This window comes from Anomaloglossus baeobatrachus, chromosome 6 (assembly GCF_048569485.1).
Source record: "Anomaloglossus baeobatrachus isolate aAnoBae1 chromosome 6, aAnoBae1.hap1, whole genome shotgun sequence".
Classification (NCBI taxonomy): Eukaryota; Metazoa; Chordata; class Amphibia; order Anura; family Aromobatidae; genus Anomaloglossus; species Anomaloglossus baeobatrachus.
The window spans coordinates 412,623,065-412,647,713 of NC_134358.1; the positions used below are offsets into that span (position 1 = coordinate 412,623,065).

A 24,649-nucleotide genomic window follows, 5' to 3' on the forward strand; every position below is an offset into this window, starting at 1 on the left:
CTTAGGCCTTAGTGTGCCAAAATCACGACAAACTGAAGGCCATACGTACATTTTACACATCTGTGCAAAACGTGCAATGTTTTTCACGGACGTGTGAAAGAGGCCTGAGAGACAATGAGAATAACCCTTTAAAAACTCAGGTAGGTGGACCTATAATTGCAATTTAGTCTACGGACCTGCACCTCTAAATTTATACAAAGGCGCAAAAAAAAAGAGAATTTTGTTTACTTACCGTAAATTCTTTTTCTTATAGTTCCGACATGGGAGACCCAGACCATGGGTGTATAGCTTCCGCCTCCGGAGGACACACAAAGTACTACACTAAAAAGTGTAGCTCCTCCCTCCGAGCATATACACCCCCTGGATGACCAAATCTAGCCAGTTTAGTGCAAAAGCTGAAGGAGGACATCCACCCACAAGTAGAGAGAGTAAAACCCGGAATAACCGGAACCTCTGTCTACAACAACAGCCGGTGAAAACACACGGAACAAGAACTGCCAACAGGCAACAGGGAGGGTGCTGGGTCTCCCATGTCGGAACTATAAGAAAAAGAATTTACGGTAAGTAAACAAAATTCTCTTTTTCTTCATCGTTCCTTATGGGAGACCCAGACCATGGGACGTCTCAAAGCAGTCCATGGGTGGGAAATAAACAGAAAACTGAGAAGTAGGCAAAACCTAACTTCACAAATGGGTGACAGCCGCCTGAAGGATGCGTCTGCCCAAGCTCGCATCTGCCGAAGCATGAGCATGCACTTGGTAGTGCTTTGAAAAGGTGTGCAGACTAGACCAAGTGGCAGCCTGACAGACCTGCTGAGCCGTAGCCTGGTGCCTGAAAGCCCAAGAGGCACCGACAGCTCTGGTCGAGTGCGCCTTAATCCCCGGCGGGGGAGGCACCTGAGAACATTGGTAGGCATCGGATATGGACGACCTAATCCAACGAGCTAGGGTCGGTTTAGAAGCCGAGAGACCCTTGCGCTGACCTGTGGTCAGCACAAAAAGAGAGGTGCACCACCTAAGAGCAGCGGTGCGTGACACATAGATCCGGAGCGCCCGCACCAAATCTAAAGTATGCAACGCTTTCTCAAAGCGATGCACAGGGGCCGGACAAAGGGAAGGCAATGAAATGTCCTGGTTACGGTGGAAAGGAGACACCACCTTAGGGAGAAAGTCCGGAGTCGGACGGAGAACCACCTTGTCTTGGTGAAAAACCAAAAAGGGTGACTCCGAAGAGAGCGCAGCCAAATCAGAGACTCTCCTGAGAGAAGTTATGGCCACCAGAAAGACCACTTTCTGTGAAAGTCGAAACAAAGAAACCTCCCTAAGAGGCTCAAAGGGGGGTTTCTGTAAGGCCGTGAGGACCAGATTAAGGTCCCAGGGATCCAGAGGCCGCCGGTAAGGCGGAATGATGTGAGATGCGCCCTGCATGAAGGTGCGCACCTGGGCCAGTCGGGCGATACGCCGCTGGAACAACACTGACAGAGCCGAGACCTGTCCCTTGAGGGAATTGAGGGATAATCCTAGCTGCAGACCGGACTGTAGAAAGGACAGGATGGTCGGCAAGGAAAATGGCCAAGGAGCATGGCCGGAAGAGCGACACCAGGACAGGAAAATTCTCCAAGTCCTGTGGTAAATCCTGGCCGAGGAAAACTTCCGAGCCTGAGTCATAGTGGAGATGACCTCGGAAGGAATGCCGGAAGCCGTCAGGATCCAGGACTCAAGAGCCACGCCGTCAATCTGAGAGCCGCAGAATTCTGGCGGAAAAACGGACCTTGTGAGAGAAGGTCTGGGCGGTCCGGGAGATGCCACGGCACCTCTACGGACAGACGGAGCAGGTCTGGGTACCAAGCTCGCCTGGGCCAGTCTGGAGCAATGAGTATGACCCGACGGCCCTCCATTCTGATCTTGCGCAGGACTCTGGGCAAGAGAGCTAGAGGGGGAAAACACGTAGGCCAGACGGAACTGGGACCAATCCTGAACCAGCGCGTCCGCCGCCAAGGCCTGAGGATCGTGGGAGCGAGCCACGTAAACCGGGACCTTGTTGTGCCGGGATGCCATTAGATCCACTTCCGGAGTGCCCCACTTGCGGCAGATTGACCGGAACACTGCCGGATGCAGGGCCCACTCGCCGCTGTCCACGGTTTGACGGCTGAGATAATCTGCCTCCCAGTTTTCTACGCCTGGAATGTGGACTGCGGATATGGTGGACTGGGAGTCCTCCCGTCCACTGAAGGATACGTTGAACTTCCAACATTGCTAGGCGGCTGCGAGTCCCGCCCTGGTGATTGATGTAGGCAACTGCTGTCGCGTTGTCTGACTGGACTCGAATGTGCTTGCCCGCCAACAGGTGGTGAAAGGCTACGAGAGCTAGGAGCACAGCTCTGATTTCCAGCACATTGATCGAGAGGGCTGATTCGGACGGAGTCCAAGTGCCCTGTGCTCGGTGGTGGAGAAACACTGCTCCCCAGCCGGATAGACTGGCATCCGTGGTGAGAATCACCCAGGACGGGGCCAGAAAGGAGCGTCCCTGGGACAGAGAGAGGGGCTGAAGCCACCACTGAAGAGAGCTCCTGGTCTGTGGCGACAGAGCCACTAGCCTGTGCAAGGAAGAGGTCAGCTTGTCCCAACAGCGGAGAATGTCCAGCTGCAGGGGACGCAGATGGAACTGGGCAAAGGGAACCGCTTCCATTGACGCCACCATCTGACCCAGCACCTGCATGAGGTGCCTGATGGAATGACGGCGGGGCTTCAACAGAGAGCGCACCGCCAGATGAAGGGACTGCTGTTTGACTAAGGGCAACTTCACAAGTGCCGGCAGAGTCTCGAATTGCATCCCTAGGTACGTAAGTTTCTGGGTCGGGGTCAGAGTGGACTTGGGCAGATTGACAAGCCACCCGAATTGAACAAGAGTGGCGAGAGTGAGCGAGACACTCCGCTGACAGTCTGCACTGGATGAAGCCTTGACTAGAAGGTCGTCCAGGTAAGGAATCACTGCCAACCCCTGGAGGTGCAGAACCGCAACCACTGCTGCCATGACCTTGGTGAATACACGAGGGGCCGTGGCTAACCCGAAGGGGAGAGCCACGAATTGGAAATGTTCCTCTCCGATTGCAAAACGTAGCCAACGCTGGTGTGAAACTGCAATTGGCACATGCAGATAGGCATCTCTGATGTCGATGGATGCTAGAAAATCTCCTTGGGTCATTGAGGCAATGACTGATCGCAGAGATTCCATGCGAAAGTGCCGCACCTGAACATGCTTGTTGAGAAGCTTGAGATCCAGGATGGGCCGGAAGGAACCGTCCTTCTTGGGGACTAGGAAGAGGTTTGAGTAGAAACCTCTGAACCGTTCCCGGGCGGGAACCGGTACAATTACTCCGTTGGCCTGCAAGGATGCCACGGCCTGAGAGAAGGCGGCGGCTTTGGAGCAGGGGGGAGTGGACAGAAAAAATCTGTTTGGCGGGCTGGAAGAAAATTCTATCCTGTAGCCGTGGGAGATGATATCCCGCACCCACTGATCGGAGACGTGTTGAAACCACACGTCGCCAAAGTGGGAGAGCCTGCCACCGACCAAGGACGTTGCTGGCGCAGCCAGATAGTCAAGAGGAGGCTGCCTTAGTGGCAGCGGCTCCTCCGTTCTTCTGAGGACGCGGCTTCGTGCGCCAGCTGGGCTGGTTTTAGTTTGTGGCAAGGAAGTACTCTTCCCGCCAGTAGCTTCCTTAATAATTTCACCCAGTTGTTCACCGAACAGCAGGGACCCAGCAAAGGGGAGCCCAGCAAGGTACTTCTTAGAAGAAGCGTCTGCTTTCCACTCTCGAAGCCACAAGATCCTGCGGATCGCGAGGGAATTAGCAGAAGCCACCGCCGTGCGGTGAGAAGCCTCCAGAATGGCAGACATGGCATAGGATGAAAAAGCCGAAGCCTGGGAAGTTAAGGCAACCATTTCGGGCATAGAGTCCCTGGTGAGGGAATGCATCTCCACCAGAGAAGCAGAGACTGCCTTAAGAGCCCACACTGCTGCAAAAGACGGGGAGAACGAGGCCCCTGCCGCTTCATATACAGATTTGGCCAGAAGGTCAACCTGGCGGTCAGTGGGATCCTTAAGTGAGGTGCCATCGGCCACAGATACAACTGTCCGGGCTGAGATTCTAGACACCGGAGGATCTACCTTTGGTGAATGAGCCCACTCCTTGACCACCTCTGGTGGAAAGGGAAAACGGTCATCAGAACTACGCTTTGGGAAGCGTTTGTCAGGACAGGCCCTGGGCTTGGTCACAGTGGCCTGAAAACTGGAGTGGTTAAAAAACATACTCCTTGCTCTCTTAGGTGAGGTAAACTGGTGTTTTTCTACCAGAGAGGCTTGTTCCTCTGACACTGGTGGATTGAGGTCCAGTACGGCATTAATGGACGCAATCAAGTCACTAACATCCGCATCACCTTCAGTTAGATCAATGGGGTACATAGTGGTAGCGTCCGAGCCCACAGTAAAGGCATCCTCCTCGCCCTGCGATTCAGCTCGTGAATCAGAGCCGTGGGACGAGGAAGGAGAAGAGTCCCTGCGTCTCCGTTTAGGAGGACGGGGTCTGGGAACAGATGAAAAATCCTCTGTGAGCTCTGCAGAGCGAGTCGGAGCAGCAGAGGCGCCCTGAGAAGGGGGCTGATGCATGCTCAGCAGAGTCCGGGACAGCTGTCCCATGGAGTCGGCAAAGGACTGGGAGATAGCTTTAGAAAACGAAGTTACCCAAGCCGGGGGTTCAGCCACCGGGGCTGGAGCAGCCGGAGGGACCCCTGGGGAGACTCCAGGCTGAGGCACCACCATGTTAGAGCAGGCATCACAATGTGGATATGTGCTCGGTTCATGCAGTACGAGCTTACATGCAGTGCATATATAGAGTAAAGCCTTGCAGCCTTGCTCCTAGTGAGAGACATGCTGCTGAGGTGGAGGTTCTGCAGTAAAGAACACACTCCTTCAGAATGACCCCCAGAGAGTGTACAAGAAAGTCCACAACCAGAGGTTGTGGCTTACCAGACCGTTTTGTGTGCCCTCCGGATTCCACAGCTTGGACCCCCAGACAGATGCAGAGCTGCAGCAGCCAGCGCCGATCAGTGTGTGAACGCTGATAAAATGGCGCCGGAGTGAGGAGGGGGGGCGGGGTTTAGTCCAAGAGCGGGAACCGGAGGGCCAAGGAGAAATACAGGGGAGGGAAACATCTCCTCAGAGAGGAGTGTCCTCCCCTGAGCTGAATGGCCGGTGGGCGGCGCCGCACTGTCCCTCTGCAAGACTGACATGCAGGGGCAGTGAAACCGAAAGTAGGCCGCAGCCGAAGCCGGGGCCTAAATTTTTCCATGCGGCCGACGAGCAGGCACCCTCGGCGCGGTTCTCAGGAGAAAACCAGAGAACCGGCCGGAAATCACAGCAAAGTTAAATAACACACTCTCCCCACAATAAATGTACAAGGGACCCCTCAATAACGTCTCAATACTTAGCTTATGAGACGCAGGGCCAGGTCCCTGAGGGGTGAGCGCTCCGTCCGGCAGGGTCCTGAAAGGGCTGCGGATGGAGACCGGTCTCCTGCAAAGCAGTGAGAACCGTGATGGCTCCCACTTCAAGCCAGAGCCCGAGGGATGGTGAATGAGCGCGGCATGTAAGGCTCCAGCCTTGTAAAATCAACCTTAACAGCACCGCCGACACAGTGGGGTGAGAAGGGACATGCCGGGAGTCCAGCTTGGACCCGCTTTTCTTCCTACTCTTTGAAATCAAAAATCAAAAATGAGATGAGAATGCATGTGTGTGTGACCTCCTGAACACAAAGCATTGAACTGGCTAGATTTGGTCATCCAGGGGGTGTATATGCTCGGAGTGAGGAGCTACACTTTTTAGTGTAGTACTTTGTGTGTCCTCCGGAGGCAGAAGGTATACACCCATGGTCTGGGAACGATGAAGAAAGCCCCCCTGCCTCTGATTGAATGCCTTACTGAAAAGGTATCAACCCCCAAATACTTCTCCAATATGGTGCCTTACAGAGTTACAATATGGTGGCTCAAATTCTTATTTGATCTTCAAAATGAATTGTAGATAGTGAAACAATGGCTTTTACAACAGAGATCATGAGAACAGGAGCCCTTGTGTCCACCCCAATTTGAACTGAAAAGTGGTTGTGCATATGCACTTCACTACAATCATTTTCTATGTAATAGCCTGGAGCATGCACAATTGCCACTGCATGCAAACTCTCCCTTCTCCTGAACTGTGGGGTGCAGCGCTGGGACTTCCACAAATCCAACACTTCCAAAAACATATGAAGTACAGTCACGTCATATCCCTTCCTTTGATGCACACTAACATCCGTTCAGTTGTGTTGTACATAAAAGTGTATTAGCACTGCTATGTATAGTAAAATGATTGTTTACTATGAATGCCAGCCTGCATCTTTCCCAGCAAATGATGGCTGCATTATTAAGCCATCATCTGCCGCTAATAGCTCCGCCCATGGCTGTTAGCAGCATTTAACATGCACCAAACAAATTGTATCATTTTTTTTTCCAGTACATCACATAAGACAATGGTATCATCGAAAAAGGTACAATTTGCCCAACAAAGTCCTCATACTGTTATATGGACAGGGGAGAAGAAAAAGAAAAAAAGAAAAAGAAAAAGAAAGATTGTAACACTTTGCTGTGAAAAGATGTAACATGAAGAAAGATTTGTACCTTTTTTCAAGGAAAGTCTTTCCATTTACATAGTTTTTTCCCATTGCTGTAGCCTTCCATGCAAAATAAGCCCCCTGAAAAGAAAAAAAAAAAAAGTCAGTAAAGAATAAGCACTAATTGCAGATTTTTCCTCTTTTAGTTTTTGACACTGTACAATCACAATCTACATTATTTGATGTACAAAAATAAAATTCAGCTTAAAGGTAACCTGTCAGGTGCATTATGCGTTCTGACCTACAAGCAGGGTGATGTGTGGCCTAGAAACCAGGGCTGTGGAGTCGGAGTCGTGGAGTCGGAGTCGGAGTCAGAGCTCATTTTGGTGGAGTCGGAGTCGGTATAAAATGCACCGACTCCGACTCCTAAAATATATAATAAATTGGGGACAGGAGTGCAATGCAGAATGTGCTGAATATTTTACTAAATAATAACATTTAGTATAATGCTTATATTTAAGTGAAAAATTTATTGTAGTACAATGTGAACATCAGACATTTAATTGTTTTTATGATACAATAATCAAGATATTTGGATAGAACATAAAATATTTATTGGAATACAACTTTAGAACACAAAAAACTAATAAATTGTAAATATGTAAAATATATATATATATATATATATATATATATATATATATATATATATATATATATATATATATATATATATATATACACACACACACAGTGTATATACACACACAAGATATATATGTAATCTACTGTATATTACATAGTGTATTACATATTTACAATTTATTACAGTTTTTTGTGTTCTAAAGTTGTATTCCAATAAATATATTTTATGTTCTATCCAAATATCTTGATTATTGTATCATAAAAATTATTAAATGTCTGATGTTCACATACACATATTCATGTACTACAATAAATTTTTCACCTAACTATAAGCAATATATGTAGGAGTCGGAGTCGGAGCCGGAGTCGGAGTCGGTGCAAGAGAATTTGAGGAGTCGGAGTCGAAGGTTTGGCTTACCGACTCCACAGCCCTGCTAGAAACCCCTTCCTACCAGACTGTATTGTAATATTGTGTAATATGAATGTATATAAAATGTGTGGGTTTTTTTTTTTTATTATTACTTAGTCCCCCGGGCGTTTCATCACCCAGTGGGCATTTGCATGGTTTCCATGGTATCGCGCCCCTGTGGGCGTGATACCGTGGATTTCCATGAGCGACGTCACCGTCAGCTCCTTGAGATCCCTCACGTGCATGCTTACCATTCCCGCAGCCTTGTTATCCGGGTGCTTGATCATTTACATAGGGAGCACGTAAGTAATAAAACATTTTTTATCCATTCATATTACAACACAGCAATGGGTAGGAAGGGGCATCTAGGCCACACATCACCCTGCTTGTAGGTCAGAACGCATATGGGACCCGACAGGTTCCCTCTAAATGGTTTGTCTAGGAATAAGCATCTGACAAACTATCCAGAAGGTAGGCCATTAAATCATCAATGGGGGCAGACACATGACATCCCCCTTTCAACAGTCAAAATCTGCTCCAGGCACTGTAAACCCTGCAGCTCCAGACACCATGTAGAAGCTGCTGCTAGGTATTCACTTGCATAGGAAATAAGGCGCAGTACACACTCAATGCTCTGAGCATCGCTCGCTTACCGTATTTTTCGGACCATAAGACGCACTTTTTTCCCCCCAAATGTTGGGGGAAAGTTGGGGGTGCGTCTTATGGTCTGACTATAGGGCTGCGGCTGGGAATGAGGGTGCTGCAGGTCATCGGGGGCACGAGCAGGCAGCAGCAGCGCCTGCTCGTGACCACGTGGGCCCGCTCATTACATATGCACGCCCATCCTCCCGCCCATCTCTCAGCGCTGAAGCCGGCACTGACAGGTGGACGGGAGGACGAGCGGGGACGAGCGGGGATGCGCGGATAGTAAAGAGCCGGCCGCATGATCACCCCTGGCAATTACAGCCTGGAGTGATCATGTGCGGCTGTATTCACTGCCCCCCGCGCGTCATCATTAGCGCGGGGTGCAGTGAATCAGTGCACTCACCCCGTCCCCGTGTGTGGAGCCGGCCCCCTGCAGCATCGCGTCTTCCTGTCTGTGCCGGTCACCTGATCTGTGCTGAGCCGGTCAGCTGATCTGTGCTGAGCCGGTCAGCTGATCTGTGCTGAGCCGGTCAGCTGATCGGCACAGACAGGAAGACATCGCGTGCAGCAGGGGAACGGCTCCACACACACAGATCAGCGTGCCAGAAAGGAAGATGTGATCGGTGCTGCAGGGAGTGAGGAAAAGGTGAGTATAAACGTTTATTTTTTTTCTCTGTGCTATAGGATGCAGGCCATATACCAGGATGGTATATGAGCACGATGGGGGCATATAGCAGGATGGGAGTACCGTATATGAGCAGGAGGGATGGGGGGGGGGGGGGGGGGTATGTGAACAGGCTGGATATGGGGGGGGGGGGGGGTATGTGAACAGGCTGGATGGGGGGGTGGGTATGTGAACAGGCTGGATGGGGGGGGGTGGGTATGTGAACAGGCTGGATGGGGGGGGGTGGGTATGTGAACAGGCTGGATGGGGGGGGGGGTATGTGAACAGGCTGGATGGGGGGGGGGGGTATGTGAACAGGCTGGATGGGGGGGGTGGGTATGTGAACAGGCTGGATGGGGGGGGTGGGTATGTGAACAGGCTGGATGGGGGGGGTGGGTATGTGAACAGGCTGGATGGGGGGGTGGGTATGTGAACAGGCTGGATGGGGGGGGGGTATGTGAACAGGCTGGATGGGGGGGGGTATGTGAACAGGCTGGATGGGGGGGGGGGTATGTGAACAGGCTGGATGGGGGGGGGTATGTGAACAGGCTGGATGGGGGGGTGGGTATGTGAACAGGCTGGATGGGGGGGGGGTATGTGAACAGGCTGGATGGGGGGGGGGGTATGTGAACAGGCTGGATGGGGGGGGGGGTATGTGAACAGGCTGGATGGGGGGGGGGGGTATGTGAACAGGCTGGATGGGGGGGGGGTATGTGAACAGGCTGGATAAGGGGGGGGGTATGTGAACAGGCTGGATGGGGGGGGGGTATGTGAACAGGCTGGATGGGGGGGGGTATGTGAACAGGCTGGATGGGGGGGGGGTATGTGAACAGGCTGGATGGGGGGGGTATGTGAACAGGCTGGATGGGGGGGGTATGTGAACAGGCTGGATGGGGGGGGGGTATGTGAACAGGCTGGATGGGGGGGGTATGTGAACAGGCTGGATGGGGGGGGTATGTGAACAGGCTGGATGGGGGGGGTATGTGAACAGGCTGGATGGGGGGGGTATGTGAACAGGCTGGATGGGGGGGGGTATGTGAACAGGCTGGATGGGGTTTTATAGCAGGATCATATACAAGGCAAGAGGATCATTACCAGGATGGGGTACCTTAGTAGAGAATTTGGGGACATTACCCCCATAACAGTGTCAGCAGCAGATCCTCGCCCCATAACAGTGTGTCATGACCACATTTTTTGCTTAAAGTTTTATTTTCCCATTTTCCTCCTCTAAAACCAGGGTGCGTCTTATAGTCCGGTGCGTCTTATAGTCCGAAAAATACGGTACATCTGGCCTCTGCTGGAGCAGAGAGGCTGATCAGTGGGGATGAACGTGAGATGAAAAGAAGGATTCAGGTCACCCAATACAAGTCATTATAATGACTATTATAGACGTGTTTTTAAAGGATAAAATGTTTTTTTAAATATGCACAATAAAAAAAATATAATTTTATCTAAGAAATATTTTGTGGATTAAAAAAAAATATGTTGGACGGTGCTGGACAAAAACCCATTGAATCGTATAGAATCAACATGTGAGACGCCCACCGATCTGCAGGACAGGCCAACATTTGTATAGCCCTGGACAAGCCAAAACGAAGTGTGGACGGAAGGGGGAGGCAGGGGTTTGGTGGGCGTGAGTCAGAAAAAGTGGGTGTGCCACCATGCTAAGAGGGCGGAATCAGAGCAGGAACTAACGCCCTTGTGACTAGTCCCTGTACTCATTAACATATCATAAAGGAGCTTTAGAAATACTATGCTAGTGTATACAGGGACAGTTAGGCAGGGGTTAGCAATACGCACCCAGAACTGCTCGTGGATCTGGGTGCATATTGCTCCTGACAGGTTCCCTTTAATCTATGTGCAGAAGATCCTTATCTGCAGACGTGACTGCAGTAGCTAAATAATCTATGGGCATTTATTGGAGTTCTGACATACACAACCTAATCAGGTGAGCAACCCCCCACACCTTCAGTCCACCCCCCTCCCCCATTTCACTTTCAAGATACATTATTACCCTATATGCTCTAGTCTCCCTTTTTCTTTTCTAGAAGTCTTAGATGCTCCTGATTCATGAAGAGGTGCATGTAACTCCACCACGCCCCCTCAAAGACTGGCAGGACAAATCGCCGGTTTTGATTAAAGGGAACCTGTCACCACTTTTTTGCCCTATAAGCTGCGGCCAGCACCAGTGGGCTCTTATATACAGCATTCTAACATGCTGTATATAAGAGCCCAGCCGCTGTATAGAACATAAACCACACTTTATAATACTCACCTAAACCGGTTGCTGCGGTGGACGTGGCTCAGATGGGCATCTTCATCCTCCGATGCTACCTCTTTCGGCCATCTTCTGAAGACACGGTGCATGACACGTCTACATCATACACACTCGCCGGCATTCTAGTCCTGAGCAGGGCAGATCAAAGTATTGTAGTGCACATGTGCGGGACCGGCCAGTGTGTATGACGTAGACGCGTCAAGCACACAGGCTTCAGAAAGAGGACGAAGATGGCCGAAAGAGGAGGAGCCGGCACCGGAGAACGAAGACGCCCATCTGAGCCACAGCGACCGGTTTAGGTATTATGAAGTGTTTTTTAAGTTTTACACAGCGGCTGGGCTCTTATATACAGCATGTTAGAATGCTGTATATAAGAGCCCGGTGGTGGTGGCCGCAGCTTATAGGCCAAAATAATTTAAATTCATAAAGTGCCAAAATATGCCGTAGCACTTTGTAATATCTGTATATGTCCCTTTTGAATTCTAGAGTAGCAACTCAACAAATACCAAAGAGCAATGAGGGCCCTGCTCACAAGCCTACAATCTATACATTAATCCTGAGCCAAAATATGAAGTTCCCTTAAAGATATAAAAGATAGAAAATTCAGTCATGTACATTTCCTTATGTTTTATACACACACACCAACATTACTTACAGAAGGATCAGACTGAAATAAATATGGTCGCTCTTCATCCCAACCGGCAATTAATAATGAGACTCCAAATGGACGTACACCTCTAAAGATTAGAAAGAGCAGGTTACTAATAGTGCACCAAACTACAACCTTAGCATCTGATGTGCAAGAAAGATTGTATAACATCCTAAGTACCAGTGTGTTCAAAGTATTAAGAAGCTCATTGTCTGGGGAGAAAAAGGCATGGAAATAGAAGGAGGCGGGGATGGAAGGAGGGAAAGGGGTTGACGACAAAAAAAAAAAAAAAAAACACACAACACTTCAACAAAAAACACTAGATTACAATGGTTTAATCTACTTTCTCTTTTTTTTTTTTTTAAATCTAGACAAAACACTAAGGCTATGTGCCCACGCTGCGGAAAATGCGCGGATTTTGCCACGGATTTCTCGCGGAAAAGCCACGGATTTTCCGAAAATCTGCAGCACAGCTACTCCCCAGCAATTTCTATGGCATTTGGGAAATGATGTGCCCACGCTGCGGATTTTTCCGCAGGGGAAATCGTGCGTATTTCCGTGCGGAAAAAAAAGAGAATTTTGTTTACTTACCGTAAATTCTTTTTCTTATAGTTCCGACATGGGAGACCCAGACCATGGGTGTATAGCTTCTGCCTCCGGAGGACACACAAAGTACTACACTAAAAAGTGTAGCTCCTCCCTCCGAGCATACACACCCCCTGGATAACCAAATCTAGCCAGTTTAGTGCAAAAGCTGAAGGAGGACATCCACCCACAAGTAGAGACAGAGCAAAACCCGGAACAACCGGAACCTCTGTCTACAACAACAGCCGGTGAAAACACACGGAACAAGAAAACTGCCAACAGGCAACAGGGAGGGTGCTGGGTCTCCCATGTCGGAACTATAAGAAAAAGAATTTACGGTAAGTAAACAAAATTCTCTTTTTCTTCATCGTTCCTTATGGGAGACCCAGACCATGGGACGTCTCAAAGCAGTCCATGGGTGGGAAATAAACAGAAAACTGAGAAGTAGGCAAAACCTAACTTCACAAATGGGTGACAGCCGCCTGAAGGATGCGTCTGCCCAAGCTCGCATCTGCCGAAGCATGAGCATGCACTTGGTAGTGCTTTGAAAAGGTGTGCAGACTAGACCAAGTGGCAGCCTGACAGACCTGCTGAGCCGTAGCCTGGTGCCTGAAAGCCCAAGAGGCACCGACAGCTCTGGTCGAATGCGCCTTGATCCCCGGTGGGGAAGGCACCCGAGTGCACTGGTAGGCATCGGATATGGCCGACCTAATCCAACGAGCTAGGGTCGGTTTAGAAGCCGAGAGACCCTTGCGCTGACCTGTGGTCAGCACAAAAAGAGAGGTGCACCGCCTAAGAACAGCGGTGCGTGACACATAGATCCGGAGCGCCCGCACCAGATGTAAAGTATGCAACACTTTCTCAAAGCGATGCACAGGAGCCGGACAAAAGGAAGGCAATGAAATGTCCTGGTTAAGGTGGAAAGGAGACACCACCTTAGGGAGAAAGTCCGGAGTCGGACAGAGAACCACCTTGTCTTGGTGAAAAACCAAAAAAGGTGACTCCGAAGAGAGCGCAGCCAAATCAGAGACTCTCCTGAGAGAAGTTATGGCCACCAGAAAAACGACCTTCTGTGAAAGTCGAAACAAAGAAACCTCCCTAAGAGGCTCAAAGGGGGGTTTCTGTAAGACCGTGAGAACCAGATTAAGGTCCCAGGGATCCAAAGGCCGCCGGTAAGGCGGAATGATGTGAGATGCGCCCTGCATGAAGGTGCGCACCTGGGCCAGTCGGGCGATACGCCGCTGGAACAACACTGACAGCGCCGAGACCTGTCCCTTAAGGGAATTGAGGGATAGTCCTAGCTGCAGACCGGACTGTAGAAAGGACAGGATGGTCGGTAAGGAAAAAGGCCAAGGGGCATGCCCGGAAGAACGACACCAGGACAGGAAAATTCTCCAAGTCCTGTGGTAAATCTTGGCCGAGGAAGACTTCCGAGCCTGAGTCATAGTGGAGATGACTTCGGGAGGAATGCCGGAAGCCGTCAGGATCCAGGACTCAAGAGCCACGCCGTCAATCTGAGAGCCGCAGAATTCTGGCGGGAAAACGGACCTTGTGAGAGAAGGTCTGGGCGGTCCGGGAGATGCCACGGCACCTCTACGGACAGACGGAGCAGGTCTGGGTACCAAGCTCGTCTGGGCCAGTCTGGAGCAATGAGTATGACCCGACGGCCCTCCATTCTGATCTTGCGCAGGACTCTGGGCAAGAGAGCTAGAGGGGGAAACACGTAAGACAGACGGAACTGGGACCAATCCTGAACCAGCGCGTCCGCTGCAAAGGCCTGAGGATCGTGGGAGCGGGCCACGTAAACCGGGACCTTGTTGTTGTGCCGGGATGCCATGAGATCCACTTCCGGAGTGCCCCACTTGCGGCAGATTGACCGGAACACTGCCGGATGCAGGGCCCACTCGCCGCTGTCCACTGTTTGACGGCTGAGATAATCTGCCTCCCAGTTTTCTACGCCTGGGATGTGGACTGCAGATATGGTGGACTTGGAGTCCTCCGTCCACTGAAGGATGCGTTGAACCTCCAACATTGCCAGGCGGCTGCGAGTCCCGCCCTGGTGATTGATGTAGGCAACTGCTGTCGCGTTGTCTGACTGGACTCGAATGTGCTTGCCCACCAACAGGTGGTGAAAGGCTACGAGAGCTAGAAGCACAGCTTTGATCTCCAGCACATTGATCGAGAGGGCTGATTCGGACAGAGTCCAAGTGCCCTGTGCTCGGTGGTGGAGAAATACTGCTCCCCAGCCGGATAGACTGGCATCCGTGGTGAGAATCACCCAGGACGGGATCAGGAAGGAGCGTCCCTGAGACAGAGAGAGGGGCCGAAGCCACCACTGAAGAGAGCTCTTGGTCTGTGGCGACAGAGCCACCAACTTGTGCAAGGAAGAAGTCCGCTTGTCCCAACAGCGGAGAAGGTCCAGCTGCAGAGGGCGCAGATGGAACTGGGCAAAGGGAACCGCTTCCATTGACGCCACCATCTGACCCAGCACCTGCATGAGGTGCCTGATGGAATGACGGCGGGGCCTCAACAGAGAGCGCACCGCCAGCTGGAGGGACTGCTGTTTGACTAAGGGCAGCTTCACAAGTGCCGGCAGAGTCTCGAATTGCATCCCTAGGTACATAAGTTTTTGGGTCGGGGTCAGAGTGGACTTGGGCAGATTGACAAGCCACCCGAATTGAACAAGAGTGGCGAGAGTGAGCGAGACACTCCGCTGACAGTCTGCACTGGATGAAGCCTTGACAAGAAGGTCGTCCAGGTGAGGAATCACTGCCAACCCCTGGAGGTGCAGAACCGCAACCACTGCTGCCATGACCTTGGTAAATACTCGAGGGGCCGTGGCTAACCCGAAGGGGAGAGCCACGAATTGGAAATGTTCGTCTCCGATTGCAAAACGTAGCCAACGCTGGTGTGAAACTGCAATTGGCACATGCAGATAGGCATCTCTGATGTCGATGGATGCCAGGAAATCTCCTTGGGTCATTGAGGCAATGACCGATCGCAGAGACTCCATGCGAAAATGCCGCACCTGAACATGCTTGTTGAGAAGCTGGAGATCCAGGATGGGCCGGAAGGAACCGTCCTTTTTGGGGACTAGGAAGAGATTTGAGTAAAAACCTCTGAACCGTTCCCTGGCGGGAACCGGTACAATTACTCCGTTGGCCTGTAAGGATGCCACGGCCTGAGAGAAGGCGGCGGCCTTGGAGCAGGGGGGAGTTGACAGAAAAAATCTGTTTGGCGGGCTGGAAGAGAACTCTATCCTGTAGCCGTGGGAGATGATATCCCGCACCCACTGATCGGAGACGTGTTGACACCACACGTCGCCAAAGTGGGAGAGCCTGCCACCGACCAAGGACGTTGCTGGCTCGGCCAGATAGTCAAGAGGAGGCTGCCTTGGTGGCAGCAGCTCCTGCGGATCTTTGTGGACGCGGCTTCTTGCGCCAGGTGGGCTTCTGGTCCTTGGCTGAGTTAGTGGACGAGGCCGAGGGCTTAGAGGCCGCCCAGTTAGAGGAACGAAAGGAATGAAACCTGTACTGGTTCCTGCCCTGTACAGGTTTCCTGGGTTTAGTCTATGGCAAGGAAGTACTTTTCCCGCCAGTAGCCTCCTTAATAATTTCATCCAGTTGTTCACCGAACAGCCTGGACCCGGCAAATGGGAGCCCAGCAAGGTACTTCTTTGAAGAAGCATCTGCCTTCCACTCTCGCAGCCACAAAATCCTGCGGATAGCGAGGGAATTAGCGGAGGCCACCGCAGTGCGGTGAGAAGCCTCCAGCATGGCAGACATGGCGTAGGCTGAAAAGGCTGAAGCCTGGGAAGTTAGGGCAACCAATTCAGGCAGAGAGTCACTAGTGAGGGAATGCATCTCCTCTAGGGAAGCAGAGATGGCTTTGAGAGCCCACACTGCTGCAAAGGATGGAGAGAACGAGGCCCCTGCCGCCTCATAGACAGACTTGGCCAGGAGGTCAACCTGGCGGTCAGTGGGATCCTTAAGGGAGGTGCCATCAGCTACAGATACAACTGTCCGGGCTGAGAGTCTAGACACCGGAGGGTCTACTTTTGGTGAGAGAGCCCACTCCTTGACCACCTCTGGTGGAAAAGGATAACGGTCATCAGAACCACGCTTTGGGAAGCGTTTGTCAGGACAGGCCCTGGGCTTGGACACAGTGGCTTGAAAACTGGAGTGGTTAAAGAACACACTCCTTGTTCTCTTAGGCAAGGTAAACTGGTGCTTTTCTGCCAGAGAGGGTTGCTCCTCTGATACTGGCGGATTGAGGTCCAGTACGGAATTAATGGACGCAATCAAATCACTAACATCCGCATCACCCTCGGTCAGATCAATGGGGCACATGGAGGTAGCGTCCGAACCCCCAGTAAAGACATCCTCCTCGTCCTGCGAGTCGGCTCATGAATCGGAGCCGCGGGACGAGGAAGGAGAGGGGACCCTGCGTCTCCTTTTAGGAGGACGGGGTCTGGGAGCAGATGAAGAATCCTCTGTGAGCTCTGCAGAGCGAGCCGAAGCAGCAGAGGCGCCCTGAGAAGGGGGCTGATGCATGCTCAGCAGAGTCCGTGACAGCTGTCCCATGGAGTCGGCAAAGGACTGGGAGATAGCCTTAGAAAACTATTCTACCCAAGCCGGGGGTTCAGCCACCGGAGCCGGAGCAGCCGGAGGGACCACTGGGGAGACTCCAGGCTGAGGCACCACCATGTTAGAGCAGGCATCACAATGTGGATATGTGCTCGGTTCATGCAGTACGAGCTTACATGCAGTGCATATTGAGTACAGCCTTGCAGCCTTGCTCCTAGTGTGAGACATGCTGCTGAGGTGGAGGCTCTGCAGAAAGAACACACTCTTTCAGAATGACCCCCAGAGAGTGTATAAGAAAGTCCACAACCAGAAGTTATGGCTTACCAGACCATTTTGTGTGCCCTCCGGATTCCACAGCTCGGACCCCCAGACAAGTTGCAGAGATGCAGCAGCCAGCGCCGATCAGTGTGAGAACGCTGATAAAATGGCGCCGGAGGGAGGAGGGGGGGCGGGGCCTAGTCCAAGAGCGGGAACCGGAGGGCCAAGGAGATATCCAGGGGAGGGAAACATCTCCTCAGAGAGGAGTGTCCTCCCCTGAGCTGAACGGCCGGTGGGCGGCGCCGCACTGTCCCTCTGTATGACTGACATGCAGGGGCAGTGAAAACGAAAGTAGGCCGCAGCCGAAGCCGGGGCCTAAATTTTACCATGCGGCCGACGAGCAGGCACCCTCGGCGCGGTTCTCAGGTGAAAACCAGAGAACCGGCCGGAAATCACAGCAAAGTTAAATAACACACTCTCCCCACAATAAATGTACAAGGGACCCCTCAATAACGTCTCAATACTTAGCTTATGAGACGCAGGGCCAGGTCCCTGAGGGATGAGTGCTCCGTCCGGCAGGGTCCTGAAAGGGCTGCGGATGGAGACCGGTCTCCTGCAAAGCAGTGAGAACCGTGCTGGCTCCCACTTCAAGCCAGAGCCCGAGGGATGGTGAAGGAGCGCGGCATGAAAGGCTCCAGCCTTGAAATCAACCTTAACAACACCGCCGACACAGTGGGGTGAGAAGGGACATGCCGGGAGTCCAGCTTGGACCCGCTTTTCTTCCAACTCTTTAAACTCAAAAATCATATGAGAATGCATGTGTGGATGTGTGCCTCCTGAACACAAAGCATTGAACTGGCTAGATTTGGTTATCCAGGGGGTGTATATGCTCGGAGGGAGGAGCTACACTTTTTAGTGGAGTACTTTGTGTGTCCTCCGGAGGCAGAAGCTATACACCCATGGTCTGGGTCTCCCATAAGGAACGATGAAGAAATCTGCAGCATGTCAATTATTGTAGCGGATTTCTCCGCAGGGTCCCAGGGGAGGGGGGGGGGGGGGGGGAAGATAGGGACTTCCATAGCTGACATTACAATGATTTTCATCTGCCTTTCTAATGTTGACACGTTATGCAGTGAAACCTCTTAGACAAACACCTAAAATGTAAGTAAAAAGTTATATTTCGTTAACATGACCTCGTTAGAGAAAACTCAAGTCCAATTTAGAGAAAGCAGCTGTCATAGGAAAAACTGTTAAGATCATTGGTGGTCTTCTTAAAGGTGGTCATGCACTTGGGGCATTTCTCTGTATTTACTTGATAAGCTTTGCAATGCAAGGGTTAATAAAATGTGTTTGGGTTTTTTGTTTTGTTTTTTTAATTCATATATCTAGGACTTACCAGACTTATAAACAAAATTGGGACATTTACACAAGTCTGGTATTTATGTCAGTCCTAATGAAAAGAACACCTCCACAGTAGTAAAGCTACGTTCACACAGGGCATCTTTTACTGCGTTTTTTGAGGTCACAAAGATGCACCTAAATGCATGCATTCCCTTCCCCCAGCAAAGTCGATGAGATTTCTATTTTGTAACCACACTGGGCATCTTTTGTGGGCTGTGTTTTTGAAGATGCAGCATGTCAACTCTTTTTGTGTTTTTGAGCCCTTCCAATCAATAGATTTGATTTAACGCTCCGGACAAAATACGTCAAAAATGCATGCGTTTGCCACGGGTGTGTTTTTTTTGGGGCGAAAAACGCTGTCTCTTTGTGGTTAAGAAACGTTGCAGTGTGTGAATATAGCCTAAGGCTATGTGCCCACGCTGCGGAAAATGTGCGGATTTCTTGCGGAAAAAACACGGATTTTCCAGAAATCTGCAGCACAGCTACTCCCCAGCCATTTCTATGGCATTTGGGAAATGCTGTGCCCACGCTGCGGATTTTTCCGCAGCAGAAATCGTGTGGATTTTCGTGCGGAAAAATCTGCAGCATGTCAATTATTGTTGCAGATTTCTCCGCAGGGTCCCATATACTTACCTGCCTTGATAGAGACCCGAGTCACTTTCTCCGTCCGGTGTAGCGACAGCAGCGCGGTGGATCCAGCAAGGTACAGGAAGGAAGAGGTGGGCGGAGCCTGCACGAGCTCTGGTCATGTGACAGCCGGAGCTAGTTCAGGCCCGCCCACCTCCAGCACAGTGAATCAGACGCTGCCTGACAGTGACCCGGCCGCCGGAAAGCGAGGTGCTGCATGATGGAGGCAAGTATGAGCACCCCGATCACTGCAGCCACTTGTTCTGCATTGAGGATGCAGTGCCGAAGCCATGGTACTGTATCCTCAATGCAGAATGCACGCACCATACCCACACGACATTCCGCTGTATATCCGCAGCATTGAAACAGAGAAAGTTCTGTTGCGGATTTCTGGGAGCACCTGCGGAATGTCTTGCGGATATATCCGCAGAACAATGTCCCCGTGGGCACATAGCCTTAAGCCTGCTTTACACCTTACAATTAAGCATACGATATCGTATGCGATGTAACACGCCCCCCATCGTATGTGCGGCACGTTCAATTTGTTGACCGTGTCGCACAAAATTGCTGTCACACGTACTTACCCGTCCATACGACCTCGATTGCGATGTGTGGTACCTCGGGAACATTGAGCAACCAGACGTGCAATTTTATGGAAACGAACGACGTGTATGCGATGAACGGTTTTACGTTCAATCGCACGTAGCTGTTACATGCTACAACACCACTAACGATGCCGGATGTACGTCACTTACGATGTGACCCCACCGACACATCGTTAGATTTGTTATAGCGTGTAAAGCCCGCTTTAGTGTGACAAGCACAGGGTTCTTAAAAATCTTGTTGCATCTTTGCACCAGAAAAGTGAATGCCCATTCATACTTGCTGGACTGTAGAATGTGCTGCTTTCCAATAAGATATACTCTTTGTTTCCATAACACGTGGACCTAATCCTGATATTTTTTCTGCCAAACACATGGATATAAAAAGTTATGATTTCATTTTTAAGGCCTCAATCACAGTTTGACACATAAGGATGCAGCTATTTTTTTCCCCCACAGACAGCCCTTGAACCTATGACAGTCTATGGGGCCATTAACATCAAGATTTTTTTTTTCCTCAGACCAAGTGGTCTGTGTATACTGACAGGGAGACGGGTTTGATGTTTATCCAACTGTTGGATTAAAATTGGCACTGCAAGCCTATAGGTCAAGTACTTAAAAAGAAGGGAATTTTGTTACTTACCGTAAATTCCTTTTCTTCTAGCTCCTATTGGGAGACCCAGACGATTGGGTGTATAGCTACTGCCTCCGGAGGCCACACAAAGCATTACACTAAAAAGTGTAAGGCCCCTCCCCTTCTGGCTATACACCCCCAGTGGGATCACTGGCTCACCAGTTTTAGTGCAAAAGCAAGAAGGAGGAAAGCCAATAACTGGTTTAAACAAATTCACTCCGAAGAAACATCGGAGAACTGAAAACCATTCAACATGAACAACATGTGGACCCGAAAAACCAACCAAAAATCCCGAAGGACAACAGGGCGGGTGCTGGGTCTCCCAATAGGAGCTAGAAGAAAAGGAATTTACGGTAAGTAACAAAATTCCCTTCTTCTTCGTCGCTCCATTGGGAGACCCAGACGATTGGGACGTCCAAAAGCTGTCCCTGGGTGGGTAACAAAATACCTCAAGTTAGAGCTGCAAGACAGCCCTCCTCTATGAGGAGGCCACTGCCGCCTGCAGGACTCTTCTACCTAGGCTGGCGTCCGCCGAAGCATAGGTATGCACCTGATAATGTTTGGTGAAAGTGTGCAAACTCGACCAGGTAGCTGCCTGGTACACTCGTTGAGCCGAAGCCTGGTGTCGTAATGCCCAGGACGCACCCACGGCTCTGGTTGACTGGGCCTTCAGCCCTGAAGGAACCGGAAGCCCCGCAGAACGGTAGGCTTCCAGAATTGGTTCTTTGATCCATCGAGCCAGGGTGGCTTTAGAAGCCTGCGACCCCTTGCGTTGGCCAGCGACAAGGACAAAGAGTGCATCAGAGCGGCGCAGGGGCGCCGTGCGGGAAATGTAGATTCTGAGTGCTCTCATCAGATCTAACAAATGTAAATCCTTTTCATACCGGTGAACCGGATGAGGACAAAAGGAAGGTAAGGAGATATCCTGATTAATATGAAACGAGGATACTACCTTATGGAGAAACTCCTGAATGGGGCGCAGCACTACCTTGTCCTGGTGGACCACCAGGAAGGGAGCCTTGGATGACAGCGCTGCTAGCTCAGACACTCTCCGAAGAGACGTGATCGCTACCAGAAAGGCCACTTTCTGTGATAGTCGAGAGAGTGAAACATACGTCAGAGACTCGAAAGGCGGCTTCTGGAGAGCAACTAGTACCCTGTTCAGATCCCATGGATCTAACGGCCGCTCGTACGGGGGGACGATATGACAAACCCCCTGCAGGAACGTGCGTACCTGCGGACGTCGTGCTAGACGCTTCTGAAAAAACACCAATAGCGCCGAGACTTGCCCTTTAAGGGAGCCGAGCGACAAGCCCTTTTCCAACCCAGATTGCAGGAAGGAAAGAAAAGTAGGCAATGCCAATGGCCAGGGGGACACTCCTTGTACAGAGCACCAGTAAAAGAAAATCTTCCACTTCCGTGGTAGATCTTAGCAGACGTGGGCTTCATAGCCTGTCTCATGGTGGCAACGACCCCTAGGGATAATCCTGAGGACACTAGGATCTAGGACGCAATGGCCACACAGTAGGTTCAGGGCCGTAGAATTCAGATGGAAAAACGGCCCTTAGGACAGTAAGTCTGGCCGGTCTGGTAGTGCCCACGGTTGACTGACCGTGAGATGCCTGTCGCCAGAGCTCTTTGATCGTCATGAAAACCGGGACCTTGCCGTTGTGCCGATTTGTGAAACCCGTCCGGGTGCAGAGACCATTCTCCTGCGTCCACGCCCTGGTGACTGAGGAAGTCTGCTTCCCAGTTTTCTACGCTCGGGATGTGAACTGCGGATATGGTGTATGCTCTGTCTTCCACCCCTAGCAGAATCCGGCGGACTTCCTGGGAGGCTCGCCGACTGCGTAGTCCGCCTTGGTGGTTGATGTATGCCACCGCTGTGGATTGTCCGACTGAATTCGGATCTGTTTGCCTTCCAGCCACTGCAGGAAGTCTTGCAGGGCAATATACACTGCCCAGAGCTCCAGACAATTGATCTGAAGAGTGGACTCCTCTGAAGAGAGTCCTTGATCGTCTGAGAAAAGGGGAACGTTCCTGTGTAGGGACATCGACTTCCCCTCCCATTAGCGAAGAATGTTCTATTGAAGTGGACGCAGATGAAACTGCGTGAAAGGGACTGCCTCTGGATGAGGTGTCTCCTTGAAGGAGAGACTGCACCCCCGTCTGTAGTGACCGCTGTTTGTCCAGTGGAAGCTTCACCATCGCTGAGAGAGTGTGAAACCCCAAGCTAAGATATGCCAGCGATTGGGTTTAACTTTGAAAAGTTGAGGACCCACCCGAAACTCTGGGAAGTCTCCAGCGCCATGTTCAGGCTGTGTTGGCATGCCTCTTAAAAGAGTGCCTTGACAAGTAGATGGTCTAAGTAAGGGATCACAGGGTGACCCTGAGAGTGCGGGAGTGGTCCCACTGCTGCCATGAACTTGGTGAAAACCCGTGGTGCTGTCGCCAGACCGAAGGGTAGGGCTACGAACCGAAGATGCTCGTCTTCAATAACGAATCGTAGCAAACGCCGGTGCTCTGGAGCAATCGGCACGTGGAGATAAGCATCCTGATGTCTATTGATGCTAGGAAATCTCCTTGAGACATTGAGGCAATGCCGGAGCGGAGGGATTCCATCCGGAACCGCCTGGTTTTCACGTGCTTGTTGAGCAGTTTAAGGTCTAGAATGGAACGGAAGGAGTCGTCCTATTTTGTCACCCCGACCAGAACGGAGTAAAAAGAGTCTCTTGTTCCTGAGGAGGAACCGGGATTACGACTCCTACTGCCTGCGGAAGAGCCTCGGCTCGGCCGGTGAGGAAGTTTTTGCGACAAACTGTCTCTCACCCACCGGCCATTGACCTGTGGCAGTTAAATGTCGCTAAAGCGGGGGAGTCTGCCACCGACCGCGGATGCGGAGAGAGAGGGCTGAAAGTCATGAGGAAAACCGCCTCGGTAGCGGTTCCTCCGGCTGCCTTCTCCGGGCGTGATTGAGCCCGCCAGGAACCTGCGCCCCTCTGAGCCTTTTGAGTCCTGTTGGACGAGGGCAATTGGGACGTGCCCGAGCCTGGGAAGGACCGAAACCTCGACTGTCCCTTCTCCTGATGGGTCTTGTTTGATAGCTGGGGTAAGGAAGAATCCGTACCCTTGGACAGTTGAATGATTTAATCCAACCGCTCACGAAACAGTGTGTCACTAGATAAAGGCAATCTGGTTAAGCACTTTTGTGGAAGCAGCATCTGCTCCAATCCCTTAACACTAGGAGCGTAACAACACGGAGTTGGCGGACGCCACTGACGTACGGCTCGTAGAGTCCAGGACAGCATAAACAGCTTGAGTCGCAATGCCGACATTGCGAGGTGAAGGACGCTACTGCGGCCAAGATGTACATGTGACCGCGTCCCTCTGCGCAATACTAGCTGAAATAGCTTGGAGTGCCTCTATGGCTGCGAATGCCGGGGCAACCGACCCGCCGATAGCTTCATAGACAGATTGCAACCAGAGGGCTATCTGTCTGTCAATGGCATCTTTAAGTGAAGTCCCATCTTCCACTGCAACTAAAGATCTAGCCGCAAGACTGGAGATTGGGGGATCCACCCTTGGAGCGCTTGAGCACGTCAGGGGGGAAGAGACAACGCGTATCCTCAATACGGTTGGAGAAACGCTTATCGGGATAAGCGTGGTGTTCCTGGACTGCTTCTCTGGAGTCAGAGTGACCAGAAAAGTACTCAATATACGCTTGAGATACCGAAATAGGGATTTCTTCTGCTGTGAAGCTGACCCCTCCACTGGAGGAGTTGAGGGAGAAATACCCAACCTTCCATTGATGGACGCTATAAGATTATTCACTATAGCGTCACCATCCGGTGTATCCGGATTGAGAGCGGTCTCAGGATCAGAGTCCTGAACAGCTACGTCTGCATCATCATACAGAGAGTACTGTGATGAAGTCGAGGGCCGTTCTCAGGGAGCTCGCTTAGGCCGTCTGGGACTGTCGTCCGTTTCAGAGCCTGCACCCTGGGACGCATGGGACCCTCCTGG

The 24,649-nt window shown here is 51.3% G+C and overlaps 1 protein-coding gene across 1 annotated transcript in view; it reads right to left on the reverse strand.

Moving 5' to 3' along the window:
* Positions 1 to 24,649, reverse strand: part of PSMA2 (proteasome 20S subunit alpha 2) — a 57,896-nt gene that overhangs the window by 3,165 nt on the left and 30,082 nt on the right. Inside the window, exons 5-6 of the mRNA XM_075316599.1 lie at positions 11,940 to 12,021; positions 6,711 to 6,784 (exon numbers count right to left, since the gene is read on the reverse strand). Of these exons, the coding sequence (XP_075172714.1) occupies positions 6,711 to 6,784; positions 11,940 to 12,021 (156 nt within the window). The remainder of the gene's footprint in view (positions 1 to 6,710; positions 6,785 to 11,939; positions 12,022 to 24,649) is intronic.